The sequence below is a fragment of the Physella acuta genome, unplaced genomic scaffold (genome assembly GCF_028476545.2).
Source record: "Physella acuta isolate Inbredline_101_S28 unplaced genomic scaffold, ASM2847654v3 ptg000732l, whole genome shotgun sequence".
NCBI classification, from domain to species: Eukaryota; Metazoa; Mollusca; class Gastropoda; family Physidae; genus Physella; species Physella acuta.
Genome location: NW_026732250.1, coordinates 211,211 through 224,405, shown reverse-complemented (window position 1 = coordinate 224,405; position 13,195 = coordinate 211,211). Strand labels below are relative to the sequence as shown.

The following is a 13,195-nucleotide window of genomic DNA, read 5'->3' as shown; positions in this document are numbered from 1 at the left end:
TTTATCATTCACATCTAAAAAAAAAAAAATTAAGAAAAAAAAAATCATTGACGTATTGTTCTAGAACCTGTGCCACCCGTATGAGAGCCGATTACACTAACAACTTAGTTCTTTACTCGTGACGTCACAGGTGAATTTTTATACTATACTTTAATACTTTGTGTCTCCTTATGCAACTTGATTTACGCGCATAGATCTAGATCTAAGTCTAGTATTTGTAACTTTCAAATTAAATTTTATCTTAAATTAACCAAACAAAGATTTATATAAAATAATGAAGGTTTAAAATTATCTAGATCTAGATAGAATTATCTAGATCTAGATTCTACGACTCGTTTAGCTTGTTTATATAACGTGAAAACCCGCCATTTTGCTCGTGGTAAACATAGCCTAAAAATAGTCGGAAGTCATGCGTCCGGTCCGGACGCCATTGTTGTTAGCAACCGACCACGCCTCCAATCCTACTATATCTAGCTCTAGAACCTAGACAGATAAATCCGATGTATTCTCGAATTAGATGGTCATTAAAGCTAAACAAAGATTTATATAAAATAAGGCCTGAAATAGATTCTAGATGTAGAATTTGCGTTAAGTATAGATCTAGAATTTACGTAAAGTCTAGTGCCCTAGTGCTAGATCTAGATTCTAGATCTAGATCTAAAATCTAGATTTCATTTTATAACATGTTCTTCCTTCGACAGCTGATCTGTAGATCTAGTGAAATTTATCGTAAAACTAAATGAAAAAGACAGTTGAAAATTGATTTTAAGTGTTGGAACGTAATAAATACAGCAAACGGACGTATTGTTAAAGTTATTGCCGACAGAAAATTAGATTTAGAACGCGTTAAACTTTTGAATGGGAACACAATCTTCTTCGATAGCGCCGCCATTTTATTGTACTAAAAAAGTAAACAAAAAACTGTGACGTCACGGTTCCATCGAGTCTAGTCGTTTTTCAAATCTTTTTTAAAAAATGTGGTTAATCTACCTATGAATAAATCAATAAATTAATTAACGTCTTTAAATAAATGTGTGATTAACAGTCTGTCTGCAATCAAAAATTATTCTCTACCTACATACTATTTGACAGCCCCCATATAAAGCAGTTTCCTTACAGTAAGAAATCAGACAAAAAAATAAAAAAATAAATATTCAAACATGTAAACAAACTTGAGTTTTAGTAGTATATAGATAATCTTTCTTTAAAAATATAATTTCATATAAAGCACACCTATATCCTCTGAGGCATCTTTGAAGGGGAAGGGAAGGTATATGCCCCACCCCCAAATGAAGTTCACCGTCTCTCGCTGTGAACGAAATAGAAGTTATATAAATAAAATATATACTTTAATAACTTTCAACCTTCCCCAATAAATTTAAGCCCCCCCTCCCCCTACTCAAGTAGCCAGGAGGAAAATATCTGGAAAATAAACCTCTCGTTTAAGACCAGGTAATTGTAAGTTTATTTCGATCATTGCAGGTGGCGAGGTTATGGACATAGGCTTTAAGTCTGCAAAGCATTCCAGTTGGGGTTGGAATATTAGTAACCCTTTCTTTAAATACAGCAGAAGCCGAGTGATGCTGGCACCTGGCCTACGCATTACAGAAGCAATGTCGGAAATGGAAATCAGTGTTGTTATAGCTGGCAAGCACATGAACTTTTGTGAAGTTGAGGTTATTGGAGGCGAGTAAGCAGTTGTGGTTCTTGTGTGCTGAGTATGTTTACTGCGCTTATTATTGGGGATATGGTGTGAAAATTGCGGTGCTTTGTGTGTATTAGTAAACGGCTTATACGAAATGATTGTAAATACACAATTCGAAATAATAAATCACGGAATAACAAAAAGTTATGAAAAATCTCTCCATAACTGAAAAAGCGGGAGTGATCTCCCCTTAACTTTATCGAATGTACATATATAACATAGTGAGGGATGGCAACTCTGGGTATAGACATGATTTTTAATTACTTAAACTTTTTAAAATAGATTAGAAACACGTAGAAAAAAAACTGCACACGAAGTGAGCAGCAAACAATGTCTGTAAAATAGTGCGGAATATTTTTTGAGAAATCGGAAAGGGCGTAAAGTACTACTTCTAGACAACGGAAATTACTCAAAATTGGAAAGATGGCAGATAATTCAATGTTTTATTGACAATTCAAATTTTGTATATCTATCTGAAACAATACTCAAGTTATAGGATTTTGAAAAACCAAAAGTAGAATTATTTCCAATCCCGATTACAAGAAATCGCTAAAGCTTGATACAGAACTGCAAATCCTAATATTTAAAAGCCCATGTGAGCACTTCTCTCTCTCTCTCTCTCCCTCTCTCTCTCTCTCTCTCTATCTCTCTCTCTCAGTTCGCAAAGTATTTTCGCAGGGTATCACATTAGAATCTTCAGCGATGTATAGAGAACTTGATACGGACTTTGGTTGAAAATAATATGGTAGATGTTTTAAATGTATAACCAACATTTTATTTAAAGAAGACAAATAAAAAATAAAGGCATATTCGAATGTAGAAAAACAGTTTTAATTATGCAACAGGAAAAGTGTTTATAGTTGTGAAAAAGAACCCGTGAAACAATGACGTCACTAATGCTTATACATTAATATATGACGTCATCTGCCGAGTTTAGAGTAAAAAGAAATGAACTAGTTCATTTAAATTTGATTTAGATCTACGTACGATATGACATTTTTCCGACCTAAATTTATAAAATGTATTTAATCTATTTGGATTCTAGATCTAGAGATTCTAGATATAGACTAGATCCAAATCTACGCAAAAACTAGACGTAGACGCTAAGTAGCTAAGACCTAGATTTAGACACCATCTACACTAGAATCTATTCCAAAAATAAATTTCTATATTAAACTATTTCAGGCCTTAATTATTTTATAGAAATCTGTTTAGCTATGGAACTGGCTAATTTGGGATAAAAAAATTAATTTGAAAGAATAGGCGTATTCGCGTAAATTAAGCTTTTTAAATACGTCTTTCATTCTCCGTGTTTTATAAGGTGCCAAAATAGCTGAGATGATAGTGTACATAATACCACGCAGGTTGTGAAGGATCAAGACACATCAAAGCAAACTTAATTTTTTTTTATATTTGAATCTTCCGATTTTAGACTATAAAGAAAGGAACTACTTCATTCAAATTTGATTTAGATCTAGATCTATAGATCTACTTATCAAGACGTACGCTATGAAATATATACAATGTTATCGCTCAAACTAATACAAATTACTTAAAAACAACGTAATGACCATTGAATAGCCAGATTTTTAACGGAATCATTTAAGTCACTTAACCAGTGTGTGCCTGTGTTATCTTAAATGTGTCGTATTTTTAGCTAAAAAGTTATTTCTTTGCTTTGTCACTAATATCGTTCAGCGTGTAGTAAAGCACATTGAGTTTTGATCAATAACTATCTCATAAATTATTTTTCTCAAACAAGTACACCATTTTAAAATATATAGGTCTATAATTCACGTAAAACGGGTACCGCTGGCTAGTTTTATATAATGCTTATATATGAAATGTCATACACCGCCAAGTTTGGAAGGGGAACATTAATTTACAATCAGAATTACAATATCTTTGAGTAGTGTGTGTTGCTGACAATGATCAGATATTTGCCATTAAACTTGCCTATTTGTCTACCACAACAGACATCCAATGTGACCCCTTTCATTTCGGCCTGGAGTGTGAGCACGTCTGTTCTTGCCCGTTACAGAAAAAAGATTGCGATGATCTTCAGAAATGTTATGTGCCCAGTGTTTACTGGCATAAGGAATGTAACTATTGTGAGTAATATTTGCATCCAATTGTAGAATTACGAAGTTATCCCATTTCAATTGAAATATAATTATTTAATGTATAATCGACAGCCACAACCACAACCACAACCACAACCACAACCACGAACACGAACACGAACACGAACACGAACACGAACACGAACTCGAACACGAACACGAACGTGAACGTGAACGTGAACGTGAACGTGAACGTGAACGTGAACGTGAAGATGAACATGAACATGAACATGAACATGAACATGAACATGAACATGAACATGAACATGAACATGAACATGAACATGAACATGAACATGAACATGAACATGAACATGAACATGAACATAACACTAATCCTACCTGCAACTTAAAGCAATGTCCGTGTGTGTGTGGGGGGGGGGGGGGAGTAATGTCATATTTTGCGGGGGTAATTGACAAGGGGTGATTACTCGGGGGGGGGGATGTCGGGGGATGGGAAGGGGTGAATGATCAGAGGTAATTGACGGGTAGAGGGGGTTATGCCTTTTTCCCATATAAAGGACCATGATTTATGTGTTTATTAAACATAATATATACCATGCTTTGTCCGGGTTTAGGAAATATATTACTTTTCTAATTAACCCTAACCCCAACCAACAAAAAACTAAACATAAACACATAAACAAACGCAAACATAAAATAAACGCAAACCTAAACGAAAAAAAAAACAACGAAAGCACAAACACAAACGTAACGCCAAACAAAAATGCAAATACGAAAATAAACACAAACACCAACACTAACGGAAACATAAAGACAAACACAACGAAAACATAAACATAAACATAAGTACAATCGCCAACACAAACGCAAGCGCAAATGCCAACACAAACACAAACACAAAATCAAACACAAACATAAACCTAAACGCAAACAGTAACCAGGAATATAAGACAAACTTAAATGTTAACATAAAAGCATAGTGCTCAAAGTATAGCCCAGGGCGCCAAACATCACCCTGCCGGGGCAACGGCTGATCCACCTGATTCAACTTGGTAAACAACTAAATTACTCCATCTTATCCGTAAGCTATCAAACAGTTCAAACCGAATGTCGGTGCCATAGCAATCACGGGAATTCCCGGAGAGCTAGAGGATGACCAGTTTCGAATTAAATAATGGCCATTGTAACCCTTCTTATACATTGTCTATCGCACAGTTTAAAACAAACTTAGGCACCATAGAGCTCAAGAGAATGCCCGGGGCGCTAAATTGCACCCTGTCGGGACGCCAAACTGATGTTCTGCATTTGATTTGTAGTGCAACTATAGTAACACTTTTTATTCACAGCCTATCGCACTCTTTAATATAAACATTTGCACCATAGCGCTTACAAGATAACACAGGGCGGCAAATCGAACATAGCCGGGGCACCGGCGGACACGCCTGATTCAATTTAGTGAACAACTTTAATACCACTAGCTTGTCCGCAAACATAGAGGACATTTAGTAGCGGCTTCTTAACTGTTATTGATTAAAAATAATTAGTAAACAGTGCAGTGCGTTCTGTGTATAAAATAAATTAAAGTCAGTATTTACAATATCCGTGTTTTACCTACCAAATTACACTTGATCAATCAACGCAAATTATTTACATTTTTTAACATCAAGACAAAATAATAAAAAGTATCCCCCCCCCACCCCCGATATAATATTTTTTCATAAAGATAAGTAAAAAACTTTTGTGATCAATGAAGGCAAGTAATTAAAAATAACACTTAAATTTTTTTTTTTGAAAGATGATTCAAATTCTTTGACTTTATTTTTTCCACATGACTTTATTTAAAATTATACGTTTAGGAAATGAAACTTGTTTTACAAAACCTCATATTATAATAATTTTTCTAATCATTATTTTAGATAATAAACACTTTAGGCACCGTGCTCTGTCCGCTTTACGCCTCATACAGAGCCACATAAACCATTTGAGCTATATGTATATATATATATATATATATATATATATATATATATATATATATATATATATATATATATATATATATATATACATATATATATATACAATGCAAAAACAAACACAAACGAAAACACAAACGCAACACACACACACAAACACAAAAGAAAAAACAAACGTAAATAGAAACACAAATAAAAGCACAAACACAATGCAAACACACAAGCAAACTCACTGTTTTTGGTTAAAGTTAGAGTTGGATTTATGGGTTATGTCTGTATTTGACAAACATCCATGCCGGGTATAGAGTCCTTGATATGACGTTACGGATCCACATTCAAAATGACAATCTGTGCTGTAAAAGGCTGTGATACAAGAAGTTGCAGATCTAAAGGAATTCGTTTACTTCGACAGCCAAGAGTTATATGAAACTAAGGTGATAGAGATCGACAATTAACAGAACGTAGACGCTGTCAATTGTTAGCCAATATTTATCAAAGTGGCGTGAGTGAAGCAGCGGCAAATCAAATGCGAATATGTTCTCGACACTTTGCTTTTGTTAGGGACAGTAAACAATAAACTTCGTTTTAATTAACACAAGACTTCTGTTAATAAAACAAATACGCTTGACATTCACCTACGTCAAAAAATATAATAACATTTAATTGGAATATTTATTTAATATTAAGATATAAAATCTAGCTCAAAATCTAATCATGTTGTCCACGAAACTGGCTACGCTAGGTAGACACAGAATCTAAAATCTACTTATTCAATTAAATTAAACTACAAGAAAAATTAAATTTAATTAAAAAAAAACATTGAGATCTATATTCGATTCAAAATAATTCAATAATTAATAAAAACAAATAGACATAATAATAAAAAAAAATATAATTGTCTCAAATATCTAGAATCTAGCTGTAGATTCTAATTATTTTAGTTAGCAAACAAAATTATCTGAAATTGAAATAGATTGTGTGACGAGACTTAAACCTAGAATCCGCTCCTTGAATTTAATTTTAATAGTTGTTACTATTTTTGTTTTAAAAGGCTTTAATAAATTAATTAGTCCTACCTAATATGTGTCTAATAATATGTATCTGATACTGGATTGAGGTTAGTTAAATTTAGAAGCAGATTAGTCATACTGATTTCACCATTGTTTCCGTGCTGCGCCTTTAGGGCAATAAATTACATTAGAGATGTTATCTCTTGTCGGCTGAGATCTAAGAGCAGCAATCTATGTTACCTACAAAGAGATGGAGTTTTATGGTGAGGGCTTGGTATTATGTAGGTAAAAAAATTTGAGGGGGTAGCAATTGTATGTGTCTGATAACTTCCCTGCTTAACCAAGATTGACATAAATTACATAACATGCTACACAAATGGGTTGAGATCTAAGAACATCAGTTGTTGTTACTTCAGAAGTAGATTATTTATTGAGGTTTTTGTAGGGGCTAAGTGGTCTAACGTTAGATACTGTAGTGTATATATATATATATATATATATATATATATATATATATATATATATATATATATATATATATATATATATATATATATATATATATATATATATATATATATATACACTATATTTTCATGCATTAGTGTGGGTAGACGACCAATTAGAACTTGAGATCGAGCATATAATAAAAAACCACTAATACCGCTAACAAGTTGCATCAGTCATAACTGATGTTTATAACACTTCAAATAATTTTTTTCCTACATGTTAAAGAAAAAAATCCTATTGATTTGTATCACTATAGCGATGACGCAATCTGCATTATTGTTTCAGGATGCTAATTGGCGGTATGGGTTATCCTGTGAGCACTATTGCACATATGTTAGTATTGAGAAGCCATGTGCCGTACGCGGTGAGCCTGCGGTAGTGTAATAGGGGGCTTTTTGATAACTCTGATATTACTAATGATACGTTGTACATGTTTTTAGTATGCACCAATCCCTATTTCGACCAAGGATGTGCCTCTAAGTTCCAGCGTAAGTGCCAACCCGAGGCCTGTAACAATGTCGAGAGCTCATGCGTCGAGTGCTTCTCATCACGAGCGTTTTGCTACAAAGGTAACGTATAGGATCCACACATTTTGATCCGTGGGTTCAATTGTAAAACCAGAAATAGCAATCTCTTCATCTATCTATAAAGCAATGTATGTGTATCTCTGTGTGTGTGTGTGTGTCTTTTATACATTACTACACCTTATTTTTATGAAACTTTCGGAAGTTTTTTAGAATATTCCTGGGGAGGTGTTTGCGAGAATTAAATTCAAAAAGTCGCAGTGGTGACCCCGGCAGTGCGATATTCAATTATTCTATAAACATGGTATATAAAATTAAAGTCGTTTGCGGTTTGACACCAATCATCCAACCGCCTTGAAACTTTGGGGAGTAGATGAAAACACTAAAGGTGAGGATTCCTTTAAAAAAAAACGTTTTTAATTTCGCAAGGGTGCGATTTTTCTCTATATACAGTATTAAAAATACAAATAGGATGCGGTTTGACACCGTTCATCCGAATGCCATGAAACTTTGGATACTTGATGAGAATACTCTCGAGACGTTTTCTGTGAAAGAGGAAGGGTCTTTTGTCAATACACGGTTTGGCGCCCAGAGTTCTTAATCGGCTATCTTAGCACTTGATGTCCGTTATCATAGCGTGTAGGAAGACTACTATATTCAGCGTTAATACTTCAACCCTATTGTGAGAAATGAGGACCTACGTTCGTTTAAAAAAGGGCTATACACTAAGGACATTGTGTCTTTATCAATAACAATAATCGTTGACTTTATCGAATCAGGCGCGTCCTCGCAGGGGGGTGATATGGTGCCACAAGATTACCCGAGAGCACTATGGCGCGTACGTTCTTTTTCAAAAGCACGATCGGATATGGATACGTTAGGGCTTTATAGTCGTTTAATAAATTTAACCAGTCGAGTTTGCACTTGCCCCTGCAGGGCGCAATTTGATGCCCAATGGTATCCCGTGAGCGATATTTCAATAAGCTATTAGGCTCTCTGGGTTATCTTGTGAGCATCAGGGCGCTATAGTAAATTTAAACAGCCAGTGACCGTACGCGGACCCCCTGAGGTAGTGTAACCTGGGCGATCACCACAGTGTGTTCTACCTCACCATGATTTCATGCGGTAGGTAAACAAGTGCCCCGATATATATATATATATATATATATATATATATATATATATATATATATATATATATATATATATATATATATATATATATATATATATATATATATATATATAATATAGGCGCAGGCATTGTTAACATTTAAATTTAAACTCAGTATTAGAAACAAAAAGCTCACACGTCTAATAATACATGATTGGTAACGCATTGATAGAACGCTTCTTACATATATCATCAGATTTTCTTCTATCCCGAAGAGCACGCTAGTACTAGTAAATAGAAGGTAAACAATAAAAACAGACAGTACTATTGGTATGGAAAATATCTATATATATAATTCTCTTCACGGAGACTATAATCACCACGCAGCTTAGCCACCACCCTCATCCCAACCTGTCAGGTGAGCTGTGGTTCACCCCGAATGTTTACAATCGTATAGTCGGGTTAGGAGCAGATAATTTGGAATTAACCGATTTGAAACGAAGCGGAGGTAACAATTTCTGATTGATCTTTTAGCCATACTTTTAGACTGTCTCAAGATTGTTGAAACCTATTTATAGACTGCGAACATGGAACCTACGGCCAGGATTGTGACTTGAAATGCAGCGTCAAATGTGAGAATCAGACCTGTCACAGCATCACAGGCAGGTGTTTGAGTTGTCCCCCTGGATGGCGGGGAGACTACTGTGAGCAGGGTAAAACTTTTTTTTTTTGATGAATCTATTTCTAAACTTTGAGGATATTTGAAACACAAGTTAAGAATTTTTTAAAACAATGTAGCTCTGATATTAGCCGTCGCGTAGATATATATATATATATATATATATATATATATTTATTTATTTATTTATATATATATATATATTATATGTGTGTGTGTGTTTTCTACACGTAAAGCATTTGGTATGTAAATTGCCTTGAGTATGTATAAACATACTTAAGAACTGTTTCGAAATTTGATAAACATATTTTTTTGACTTTCTCAAAATGTGTTTAAACATACTCAATCTCAAGATTGTTGAAACCAATTTATAGAATGCGAAAAAGGAACCTACGGCCAGGAATGTGCCTTCAACTGCAGCGTCAAATGTGAGAATCAGACCTGTGACAGCATCACAGGCCGGTGTTTATGTTGTCCGCCTGGATGGCGGGGAGACTGCTGTGAGCAGGGTAAATTATTTTTTGTGTATTTCATACAAGTGAACATTTTATTCTCTAACTTAACTGATATCATGGTTTTGATACGTATGCCGTCATTAGGTTTCGTTTCAGTATTACCAGTATTATTATTAGTATGTTTTAATATAGCGGTTTGATACCAAAATATTATTACACTCATCAAGGTAAAAATATAGCATATTAACTGTCTCGAGACTAGCTAAAACATTTTTCTGACTCTATCAAAATATATTTAATCATTTTTAGACGGTCTTAAGATTACATAAATTGCCTTGAGTATGTATAAACAGACTTAAGAACTGTTTCGAAATTTGATAAACATATTTTTTTGACTTTCTCAAAATGTGTTTAAACATACTCAATCTCAAGATTGTTGAAACCTATTTATAGACTGCGAACATGGAACCTACGGCCAGGAATGTGCCTTCAACTGCAGCGTCAAATGTGAGAATCAGACCTGTGACAGCATCACAGGCCGGTGTTTGAGTTGTCCCCCTGGATGGCGGGGAGACTACTGTGAGCAGGGTAAATTATTTTTTGTGTATTTTATACAAGTGAACATTTTATTCTCTAACTTAACTGATATCATGGTTTTGATACGTATGCCGTCATTAGGTTTCGTTTCAGTATTACCAGTATTATTATTAGTATGTTTTAATATAGCGGTTTGATACCAAAATATTATTAAACTCATCAAGGTAAAAATATAGCATATTAAAGTGTTTAGACGGTCTCAAGACTATCTAAAACATTTTTCTGACTCTATCAAAATATATTTAATCATTTTTAGACGGTTTTAAGATTACATAAATTGCCTTGAGTATGTATAAACAGACTTAAGAACTGTTTCGAAATTTGATAAACATATTTTTTTGACTTTCTCAAAATGTGTTTAAACATACTCAATCTCAAGATTGTTGAAACCTATTTATAGACTGCGAACATGGAACCTACGGCCAGGAATGTGCCTTCAACTGCAGCGTCAAATGTGATAATCAGACCTGTGACAGCATCACAGGCCGGTGTTTGAGATGTCCCCCTGGATGGCGGGGAGACTACTGTGAGCAGGGTAAATTATTTTTTGTGTATTTTATACAAGTGATGCATTTGTTATGTAGGCACTCTCAAGCCACATACAATTACATCATAGCGTATAGCTAGCCTTAAGCTACATCCGTATACAAGTAATAACATGATACAAACAGAATCACAGAAACTGTTTTCCTTTTAGCATATGCTCGGAGTCTTTATACGGATTTTACTGTAGAGTTTTAAATAAAAAAAAAATTGTCTTTGTTTTTCATTTTAGCTAATTTTAAAATGTAGTCGTTTTGATCGATCTGAAACTCTCGCGCCTATCATTTAGCCGATTTAGCTGTTTGAATGTTTAGGTTTTGCCTCTGGTGCTTCAAGTGTGTCTCATCTAGTGATAGATGTTAACTATTTTTAAAATGGAAATTTCTTTTCCATCCCTCAAATTTAAAAAAAAAAGATTATTGGTTTTGGTTTAATTTTAATTTACTTGTTAACTTTAGTTTTTATTCTTCCTTTGTTTAGTTACTCATGCTCAAGATAAGCCTATCTATAGAGATCTCAGTGACACATATTTAGGGCAAAATAAAGAATGAGCTAAAGAGGATTTTTTTTAGATCTTACACCAGAAGAAAATCTGTAAAGATTTAAGTATTTAAATTAATTTATTGCAACTTAGTATTTAAATTAATTTATTGCAACTAAAGCATTTACACAGTAGGCCCTATATAGGCTACAGTTTCTATTTTAATAGAATTCATACTTTGAGTGTGGTTAAATAAACTAGTTTTTATATATAAGTTGGCAATTTAAATTTTATTTGTGAGCATATCCTATACAAAAGTTATATATATATATATATATATATATATATATATATATATATATATATATATATATATATATATATATATATATATATATATATATATACATATATATAGCCGATTCATTTATCCATTTTATGAAAAAAATGAGCCAGATATAGAGAGCCAAAGTTCCATAACATTGTTTTAAAAACAGTCATCGTTTTTCAAAAAATTATTAATGTTTATATAGGGAAAATTTAACCCTTTTAGAACCACTTTAACCCTTTAACTAGAACCAATTTAACCCTTAAACTTCCACAGAGTGTATCGACACAATTTTCGGGCCCAACTGCAAACAACAATGCGACCCTGATTGTGTGCCCGAGTCTACTGAGATCAAACGCCTGTGTGACGCCATCTGCGGAGATAGTGTTTTAAGAAGCAAGATTCTAGCTGACCCAAATGCCGAGGGTGAGTGTGTGGTCGAGACACGCTTGCCAAGAGAAAGTTTGAACATCCAGAACAAGGAATCGATTTGTTTTCTAACATAGTTTTTGACAAATTTAATTATTAATTTATACATATTCCAATAAATGAAATTGGTTGTTGTTTTAACGGGTCTGCATTTTACAGGAGTAGATACAATACCTTGTACGTAGTGTTTCTTTCAATCGAACTTTTTTCATCGGGGGCGGCGTACTTGAAATTTTCGGAAGGGGGTGGGGCGGACTAAATGTTCCGGGGTTAAAGCATATATTTTCTATATGAATTTCATTTCAATTTGGGGGTGGGGGGGCAGTAGACTTTCTTCAGTCTCCCCAGTAATAGATGCCTGAAAGAAACTCTGCTTACATAACTAACATCACTATATTGGACCCGATGGTATTTTTATATGAGTATGTTATGTTCACTCGTGTATTTGTTACTTAATTTTTTATTTATGTATTGTGTTTCCATATGCATTTGTATATACATTCCTGTATGGTTCAAGAATGTATATACACCATGTTTAATACATGACACAATGTAAATAATTTACAGAAAACAAGGATGATACATATATACTGTATTTACTGATTGTGCTGCCCGCATTACTTATTGCAATCCTGGTCATCTTTATATTCATACGCAGGTTCGTAGCGCTCTGTAGAGTACTGATTTAACGTGTCAATTACTTGTTCTATTTCAATACATTTGCTATTGTGAACAGACTAAATAAGAGAAAATATTC

At 33.8% G+C, this 13,195-nt stretch overlaps 1 protein-coding gene across 1 annotated transcript in view; it reads left to right on the top strand.

Moving 5' to 3' along the window:
- The first annotated feature begins 1,613 nt into the window (after nt 1-1,613).
- LOC131950068 (tyrosine-protein phosphatase 99A-like) overlaps nt 1,614-13,195 on the top strand; it is a 28,873-nt gene continuing 17,291 nt past the window's right edge. Inside the window, exons 1-7 of the mRNA XM_059312106.1 lie at nt 1,614-1,686; nt 9,505-9,639; nt 9,980-10,114; nt 10,514-10,648; nt 11,058-11,192; nt 12,286-12,435; nt 13,006-13,096. Of these exons, the coding sequence (XP_059168089.1) occupies nt 1,614-1,686; nt 9,505-9,639; nt 9,980-10,114; nt 10,514-10,648; nt 11,058-11,192; nt 12,286-12,435; nt 13,006-13,096 (854 nt within the window). The remainder of the gene's footprint in view (nt 1,687-9,504; nt 9,640-9,979; nt 10,115-10,513; nt 10,649-11,057; nt 11,193-12,285; nt 12,436-13,005; nt 13,097-13,195) is intronic.